We start from the raw sequence: 9,158 nt of genomic DNA, 5'->3' as shown, positions 1-9,158 counted from the left end.
ATGACGCCACCGGGCCACCCTCTGACGTCATCGCTGGGTCCACAGAAAGACCCGGTTTCACCGTGGCGACCACATAGATGTGCTTTCGCACACGCACCGTCACACGCGGACACAGAGGCAGTTCGGAAAGCTCCTCCCGCGCGATCGTGCTTGCTCTTTGCCAACCATATTCGCAGGGTCGGGAGGGAGGGACTATGAGGCTCGCGCCGGGACATGTTAATACGGCGCCCCCCTCCGGGGAGAATGGTGGCGCCCAGGCCCCGCCCCCGCCTGTCAGCTCAGGGGCGGGGCCGCGGCTCCGGAGTGGGCGGGGCCGGACTGTGCTAAGTGAAGCGGGGGGGGGGGAACCTCCGCACCGGGCCGGCCGCCCCAGGGTCTTTGCCTCCAGGTTGAACTTTTTGGACGTTAATTAAAACGCCGGGCGTGCAGGTGCGGGCGGAGGGGCAGGTGCGGGGGGTGCAGGTGTCACCCCTCCACGGCTGCGGGGAGGACGCGCGGGGCCCGCCCCGTGGCCGCTCCACCCGGTGGCCGCACCCGTCCCGCGCCGGTGGGTGGGTGGCCCAGTTTCAGGGTTGGGAGTCGTGTCGTTTGTAGGGATCGCCGAAGTGTGGGGGCCCCATGGCCCCGCAGGGAGGAGCCCCCCGGCTGGTGCTGCTGTTCAGCGGGAAGAGGAAATCAGGGAAGGACTTCGTGACCGAGGCGCTGCAGAGCAGGTGGGGAGGGGGAGGGGGACCCCGCCACGTGACGCGGGGTGTGCTGGGTGGGCGTGAGCTTTGGCGTCAGGGTCCTGGGGTACAGGTGGGAGGAAGTGGGGGGATTGTCACCAGCACATGAACGGCAGTCTGCACACATCCACCCACCTGGAAGAAACGCGACCACCTCTTCAAGACTAGGCGGCAGGTCTCCCTTGTCAAGAAGCTGTAATAAATTACCACTAAGGCACTTAAAAAAAAAAAAAATTATATATATATATATATATATATATATATATATATATATATATATATATATATAATTGATTTTAAAGAGGAAAGGAGAGGGGAGAGAGAGAGAGAGAGAAACATCAATGATGAGAATCATTGATCAGCTGCCTCCTGCACACCCCCTACCGGGGATGGAGCCTGCAACCCAGGCATGTGCCTTGGCTGGAATCGAACCTGGGACCTTTCAGTCCGCAGGCTGATGTTCTCTCCACTGAACCAAACCAGCTAGGGCACTAAGGCACTTTTTACGCTCCATACCCAGCCCAGCGACAGGGCTGGGAGCTCGCCTTTACAGGCATGGAAACTGAGTTGCAGGGAAAGGATTGTGTCTGGCTCTGATTGTGTCTGGCTCCAAAGCCATAAAAATCCTGGCTCAGCACACCATCTACTAGTTGGGGTTTAATTGAGCCTTTATTATGAGCCAGGCTGTGTGTTTATAGTAATATATGATCTCATTTAACCCTCCACACCTCTTTGTTAGGGTGCTGTGTAGTATTATTAGTGTCTCCATTTCACAGGCGCAGAAACCGAGTCTCTGAAAAGAAAAACAAACACAAAAAACCAGAAAAAACAAAACCCAGACTTGCCAGGTTACAAAGTCATAGTCAGATCTGGGACTGAAATTAACCGTTCAACTCGCTCCAAGGAATGGGTTCCTCCTGCTTCACCTCACTGTCTCCCCAATGGCAGTAGCTTTCTCTCCGGCTGAGATGTTCTGTGAGGGAGCGTTTTTGTTGGGGCGGCATGGGCTGGGGCCGGGGGAGGGGGGTTGGGGCCTGGGGGGGGGGGCAGGGCGGGCTCCTCTCTGACCACTGTGGGCTGAGGGGGACCTAGAGGTTGCTTTGGGGCACAGCAGGGGTTGGTTCTAAGCGTTTGTGGGGGAGCCCAGGGCAGAGATCACTCCCTGCCTTCCCCACAGCAAGTCTCCGCCACCTTTTCCCAAGTTGCATTTCTCCTTTGTCGCTGCAGACACAGAGTCAGACAGTGAGTGGTGAGAAGCACAGGCTCGGGTCAGGCCGCTGAGATGCAAACCCTCACCCGCCGCCACCTCTGAGTTCTCAGTCTTGTATCCGTTTCATATCCGTTCTGCACCTCCATGTCATTATTTGGGGGACAGGGGTGGTCACAGGGTGGTTGTAAGGGTTCAAGGAAATAATGCCGGTGAAGGCCTTGGAGGACCAGTTCTAACGCCCTGTCCAGGTGCAGGAACGAGTGCTGGCTCTTAGCTTTCTCGGACCAACGCCGGCTTCATGACTTGCGATGCCGTGTTGGGCGAGTCGGTTCTTCTCACTCAGCCTTCGTTTTCTCATCCGAAACTCGGAAATCAGGGCGCCTATGTCACGATGCCGGTGTTCAAGAGAATCAGTGTGCCAGAACCGGTGTGGCTCAGTGGATAGGGCGTCGGCCTGAGGACTGAAAGGTCCCAGGTTCGATTCCGGTCAAGAGCATGTACCTGGGTAGCATGATTCTCTCTCATCGATGCTTCTCTCTCTCTATCCCTCTCCCTTCCTCTCTGTAAAAAATCAATAAAATATATTAAAAAAGAGAGAGAGAGAGAATCTGTGAGCATACAGTTCAGTACAGTCAGTGGCTGGCTGGGTACATTGGACTGAATGAATGAATTACAGTGTGGTGGTGACCACGTTGGTTGAGGCTGCGATACTACGGCTGGGAGGCGGGCTCAGGGGTCCAGCAGGAAAGCACCTACCCAGAATACCACGCTGCCACCGTAGTTTTACCTGGGACTGTCTGGGCCTGGAAGACCCAGCTAACTGGGTGTGGGTCTCTGTCCCACAGACTCGGAGCGGACGTCTGTGCCGTCCTGCGGCTCTCCGGCCCTCTCAAGGAGCAGTATGCCCAGGTAGGAGGCGGCGCTCGGTGACACGGGGCCTTTGGGGGCGGGAAGGAGCCAGCGCCTGGCACAGTGGCTGTGGCTGTCGTCTGAGGCGCCAGGAGGATCCCTGTGACCGCTGCTGGCGGGGTGTGTGTGTGTGTGTGTGTGTGTGGCCAGCTCTCCGTTTCCTGTGAGTGGACTTTTTTGGGGCATTTTCAACCTTCACTTCTTTCCCGTTGGCCTCTCTCACATCAGGCCCCTCCCCAGGGCAGGTTCAGGAAAGTCCCTCCAGCCCTGCCAGGCCTGGCCGGTTTGGCTCTATGGATAGAGCGTCAGCCTGTGGGCTGAAGGGTCCCAGGTTCGATTCCGGCCAAGGGCACATGCCCGGGTTGTGGGCTCGATCCCCAGGGTGGGGCATGCAAGAGGCAGCCAGTCGATAATTCTCTCACATCATTGATGTTTTTCTCTCTCTCTCTCTCCCTCTCCCTTCCTCTCTGAAATCAATAAAAAAGGAAAAAGAAAAAAGGGCATGCAGGAAAGGCTGGAGCAGAGGTGGATTAGCGAGTGCCCTCAGGCCACTGTCTCGGCCTCAGCTGGGCCACACCCGGGGTGCTTCCCTCAGACATTCAGTTGCATGGATTGCCAGGCTGATTATTAAGTGAAACAAACAAACAAGATTTGGAACCATGTATAGAGGATGCTGTATAATATCAGGGGAAGATTGTAAATACATCTGCTCCCATTGCCAGCCATGCAGCCAATGTCTATGGGCGCCTGCATTGTGTTAACCCAGTGGTCGGGAAACTGTGGCTCGAGAGCCACGTGCGGCTCTTTGGTCCCTTGCGTGTGGCTCTTCCACAAAACGCCACGTGCGGGCGTGCACGTACGGTGCGATTGAACCTTCGTGGCCCACGCGCAGAAGTCGGTTCTCGGCTCTCACAAGGAATTTCAGTCATTGTCCTGTCGATATGTGGCTCTGTTGACCGATGAGTTTGCCGACCGCTGTGCTAAGCACCGTTCAGATGAGCTGAAAGCTGGGATGGACACCGGAGAGACGGGGCCATGGGGGCCGTCAGGGCGGGCGCTGTGGGCTGGGCTCGGTGGCGGGGGGGGGGGGGGGGGGGAGTTTTCACTGTACGTGCACCTCTGTCTTTTGACTTTTGAACCAGGTGGGGGATTTTATAAAGATGAACAGGATTGTGCCCGGCCGGCGTGGCTTCTGTCCACGGTTGGGATTTCTCCGTTTCCAGAGCCTGCTCCCCTGCAGGCCTCTGTCCTGGTGGAAACCCCGCTGGGCCCTGCCTCGTCCTGGGGGAGGTGGCGGGAGAAGGGAGGGCGAGGCCGGGCGTGGACATCGGACACCCGGTCTCGTGTGCTTTGGGCAGGAGCACGGCCTGAGCTTCCAGAGGCTCCTGGACGCCAGCGCCTACAAGGAGTCCTACCGGCGGGACATGATCCTCTGGGGCGAGGCGCGGCGCCAGGCGGACCCCGGCTTCTTCTGCAGGAAGGTCGTGGAGGGCGTGGCCCAGCCGGTCTGGGTAAGGGTGCGATGAGACTCAGACGTGTCCCCTTCTCCCTCCTCGCTGCCACCTTCCATGGCCCAGGCCTCCCCAGCCCTCCCCGCACAGCCTCGTGCCCCGCACTGGTGGGGGGTAGGGACTTGTTAGAGTGTCTCTTTCTGGCCCAGTTTGCTCATCTGTAAAGTGAGTGTGTTGAACTAGCCCCAGTGATTGGCACACTAAGGCTCGTGAGCCGCCGTTTGCTGCTCTGTTGACTAATGAGTTTGCCGACCACTGCCTTAGGGAAAAACACTTAAAAACCATTTTAATAGCCCTAGCCAATTTGGCTCGGTGGATAGAGCATCGGCCTGCGGACTGAGGGTCCCAGGTTCGATTCTGGCCAAGGGCACATGCCCAGGTTGTGGGCTAGATCCCCAGTGGGGGGCGTGCGGGACACAGCCGATCAATGATTCTCTCTCATCGTTGATGTTTCTATCTCTCTCTACCTCTTCCTTTCTGAAATCAATAAGGAAATATATATATATATATATATATAATGTACTAATGTCTTTAACCTGAAGTCAAAACTTCTGGGTAAGGATAATGCCTTACCCAGTGGTCGGCAAACTCATTAGTCAACAGAGCAGCAAACCTCTGCTTGAGAGCCGCAGTTTGCCGACCACTGAACTAGTTAAACTGATTGCAAAGCCAAGGCTTCTTCCTTAGCACAGCGATGACCAGCACGACCCCCGAACACACGTGTAACAATGACAGAGCGTGGGCAGCGTGAGCTGCAGGCTGCAGCAATCAGGGAGGGCTGCCTGGAGGAGGAGGCGGCGGCGTCTGTCCCAGCTGGTTGGGTGATAAGGGGAATGGGGGTACACTGGTCTGGGCTCTTTTGTGTGCCCCCCCCCCCAACTTCATTGCGCTCCTGCTTATCCAAAGGGGGGCTGGGTCTGCCCCTCTCCCTCCCCTCTCCGCAGCACCCTTTCCGGCTGCTCCCTGCACCGCTTCCTGCTGGTCACCCGTCTGTGTCCCTTCCCTGCAGCTGGTAAGTGACACGCGGCGGGTGTCCGACATCCAGTGGTTCCGGGAGGCCTACGGGGCGGCGACGCAGACCGTCCGCGTGGTGGCCTCGGAGCAGACCCGGCAGCGGCGGGGCTGGGCGTTCACGCCAGGTGAGCTGCTCGCAGCCTCTGCCCCAGGGCTCGGCGCACAGCCCACCACCCACCTGCAGACTGGGTGCACAGCCCACCACACACCTGCAGACCGGGTGCACAGCCCACCACCCACCTGCAGACCGGGTGCACAGCCCACCACCCACCTGCAGACCGGGTGCACAGCCCACCACCCACCTGCAGACTGGGCCACAGCTCACCACCCACCTGCAGACCGGGTGCACAGCCCACCACACACCTGCAGACCGGGTGCACAGCCCACCACACACCAGCAGACCGGGTGCACAGCCCACCACCACCCACCTGCAGACCAGGCCACAGCTCCCCACCCACCTGCAGACCGGGCCACAGCTCACCACCCACCTGCAGACCAGGTGCACAGCTCACCACCCACCTGCAGACCGGGTGCACAGTCCACCACACACCTGCAGACCGGGTGCACAGCTCCCCACCCACCTGCAGACCGGGTGCACAGCCCACCACCCACCTGCAGACCGGGCCGCCTTCTCCCACGTGCTCGGCCGCCTGCTCTCCTCCTGGAAGGGGTGAGAGAGTGAGCGAGGGCTTAGGAAAGGGAATCCGAGACTCAGGAGCGTCCAGGGCTAGAAAGTAGGGTGTGGTGGGGGCAGGCGTGGGGGGAGGGAGGGGAGTAGAGGTTCCCTGTGATGTTGGCGGGTGCCTGCACCTGGACCGTCCTTTCTTTCTTTATTATTATTTTTTTTTTTTAATATATATTTTATTGATTTTTCACAGAGAGGAAGGGAGAAGAGTAGAGAGCCAGAAACATAGATGAGAGAGAAACATTGATTATTTGCCTCCTGCACACCCCCTCGTAGGGATGTGCCTGCAGCCAGGGCACATGCCCTTGACTGGAATCGAACCCGAGACCCTTCAGTCCGCAGGCCGACGCTCTATCCACTGAGCCAAGCCGGTTAGGGCGGGCTGTCCTCTCTAGGCCAGTGGGCTCCTGGAGGAGGGGCGAGGGCCCACCCCAACCCAGGCCTGTTTGATGGGCAGGGTGGGGGGCGGGAGCAAGAGGAAGCTGTGCGAGGGAGGCGGCCTCAGTGGTGCGAGCTGAGCGAGGACCTGCTCTGTGCAATGCGGAGGCACAGGCCGGCCCCCCTGCCCTCGCTCACTGGGACTCGGGGAAGTTCAGAGCCAGTGGGTGCACCCCCTCCCGGTGGCTGTGCCGCTCTCCGGCACCCACCACGGGCCGGCCTGTGCTAAACACTCTGCTCCTCGCTCGTACACCGGCCAGGGGATGCCCATAGCACCCTTCTCCCCTCCAACGAGGGTGGCACACCGAGACTCAGGGACAGACAGCAGGCAGCGCTCTGAGCGTCACACTGAGTGACAACCCCTTCTGGGTGGTCTGTGGTTCAGAGGGCCCAGTTCGCCGTCTGTAGGAAGCCGCAGTGGAGAGTTTAGTCAGTGGCACCCTCCGAGGGCTCAGGGGGCCCCCGGGCTCCTGAACCTGCTCTGGGCGTTCCCGGGGGTCGGGGGGCACCCTCCGTGGGGTGGGGGTGGGGAGGAGCTGGGCTCTGGAGTGGAAGGGGAGAGGCCTGGTGTGGGTGCTCTGCCTAGGGCCAGCAGGCCTCCACGCTAAGGTGACCAGACGTCCCGCTTTTGGCAGGACAGTACTGATTTAAAAATCGGGACTGTCCCGCCAAAAGCGGGACGTCTGCTGACCTTACTCCACGCCCGTGCTCGCCTGGAAGGAGCAGGCCTGATCTTGACCCCGCCTTGCCCCTCCGCAGGAGTGGACGACGGGGAGTCCGAGTGTGGCCTGGACGCCTTTGGGGCCTTCGACTGGGTCATCGAGAACGACGGAGACGGGCAGCGCCTGGAGGAGCAGCTGGAGACCCTGCTGGAATTCGCCCGCTCCAGGCTTTAGCTGTTCTGGGCGCACAGGAGCCGCGGCGGGAGGGGGGTTGACCGGCCGGCGGGGTGGCTGATGCTGGCCGAGCGGGGAGCACCCCGAGGGTCTGGGCCCAGCACGTGTCAGACCAGACAAGGAGCCTCCAGAAACTATAACTCTTCTTGAATACATGGTTACTGACTTCAGAGAGGAAGGGGGAGGGAGAGAGAGAGAGAAACATCAATGATGAGAATAATTGATCGGCTGCCTCATGCACGCCCCCTACTGGGGATCCAGCCCACAACCCAGGCGTGTGTCCATGACCGGAATCGAACCGGGGACCTTTCAGTCCGCAGGCCGACGCTTTGTCCACAGAGCCACACCCGTGGGGCCAGGACCTCACTTCGTTACGGACTGGGCTGCCCTGCCACTCAGGAGGAGACTTAAAGGGCAGAGGGCGGTGCTGGAGGCAGGAACGTCGCCGTCTCCGTGGGCAGCCCGTGGTGGCCTCGCTCCCCCGTCAGGATGCTTCCGGCCCCTCCTTCTGGGCAGGAGTGCGGCCACCAGTAAACCTCCTCGGGGCACGTGCTGCGCGCTGGCTGTGTCCCCCCGCCCAGCGCCGGCCCAGCCTGTGGCTCCCGGGGCTCGGCTGGGCCCGGTGGCAGAGGGTTCGAGTTCTGCCTTGCTCCTGGGCGGGAACTCGTCCTCAGAGGCCGGCCCGGGCGGGCGGGAGGGCTGTTCGTGTCACAGACGGCGTCGGGGTCGTGGGGTCTCCTCCCCTGGGATGGCCCCAAAGAGGCTCCCGCAGCAGGCACCCCGAGGGTGTCCCCAAGGGGCCCCGAGAGCCAGGCTCCTGTGAGCCCCGGGCTCTGTTCCGCGGAGGCCGGGGACGGCCCCTGGTGTGTAGGCCTCGCACGGTTTGTAGGCGCCGTTCCGATGGTTCGAAGCCGGCCCGTGGTGTGGGCGGGGAGAGCCTCTGCAGCTCAGAGAGGGGAGCCAGTGTGCCTCGGGTCCGAGGGCAGCGGGTGTCCGTGCTCAGAGAGCCCACGCGGCTGCCCGACCGACCCCCGGGCAGGGCATGGCCCCTTCCCAGAAGGCCCGGAGGTCTCCTTCCAAATCTGGGAGACAAAGAGCCAGGAAAAGCATGCATAGAAAAGGTTTCCCCTGTGGCGGGCCCGGAATTGGAAAGGCACATTTTTCTCCGGGCCTGTGCATAATAAATGTCACTCCCTTTCTCTAGGCCTGGCTTGGTTTTTCTCCGGTCTTCTGTAACAATATGATACCTCAACTTCTCCACATTGAAATTCCGTATTTTAACTTCTCTCCAGACGGTTGACGTGCCTTCAAATTATATCTATATCTATATCTATATATCTATATCTATAACTATATATCTATACCTATACCTATACCTATCTATATATCTATATCTATATCTACCCCTACCCCTACCCCTATACTATGCCTATACCTATATCTATCTATAGATCTATATGTGTATATATCTATATGTGTATATATATCTATACATCTATCTATCTATCTATCTATATATATTTTTTAAAGGATGTGTGGGTGATGCATTGCTGAGCTGTGCATGAGTGAATGACAGGCTGTTACTTCTGCAATGACTTGGCCGGCATGGGGTCCGTGACCTGGTTTCACCGTCTGACAGTGTTTAATGCTGCAGAGTCTCAGGTCACCTTGACTTTTGTTCCTTTAAAGGCAACCTCTTTTTTTCTGTCTGGAAGCTTTTGGACCCCCCCACCCCCTCCCTCTTCATTTTTGAAATTCAGATTTTGGCAT

The 9,158-nt window shown here is 58.9% G+C and overlaps 1 protein-coding gene across 4 annotated transcripts; it reads left to right on the top strand.

The window, feature by feature from the left end:
- The first annotated feature begins 305 nt into the window (after nucleotides 1-305).
- On the top strand, nucleotides 306-8,590 carry PMVK (phosphomevalonate kinase). Of its 4 annotated transcripts, XM_084865444.1 has the most exons (6): nucleotides 306-429; nucleotides 595-713; nucleotides 2,781-2,844; nucleotides 4,203-4,355; nucleotides 5,365-5,494; nucleotides 7,252-8,590. In XM_084865444.1, exons 2-6 carry the CDS (start codon nucleotides 619-621, stop codon nucleotides 7,386-7,388), a joined length of 579 nt encoding a protein of 192 aa, XP_084721570.1. In that variant the 5' UTR covers nucleotides 306-429; nucleotides 595-618; the 3' UTR covers nucleotides 7,389-8,590. The 4 variants fall into 4 exon arrangements, with proteins under 4 accessions (XP_084721570.1, XP_084721571.1, XP_084721572.1 ...); XM_084865445.1 differs by lacking the exon at nucleotides 2,781-2,844 and having other exon boundaries at nucleotides 340-429; XM_084865443.1 differs by lacking the exon at nucleotides 306-429 and having other exon boundaries at nucleotides 490-713.
- The last annotated feature ends 568 nt before the right edge of the window (nucleotides 8,591-9,158 follow it).

The sequence above is a fragment of the Pipistrellus hanaki genome (assembly GCF_964339955.1).
Source record: "Pipistrellus hanaki genome assembly, chromosome: 18".
Lineage (NCBI taxonomy): Eukaryota > Metazoa > Chordata > Mammalia > Chiroptera > Vespertilionidae > Pipistrellus > Pipistrellus hanaki.
Note: the sequence above shows the minus strand (reverse complement) of the source record. Positions and strands in the feature narration are given on the sequence as shown.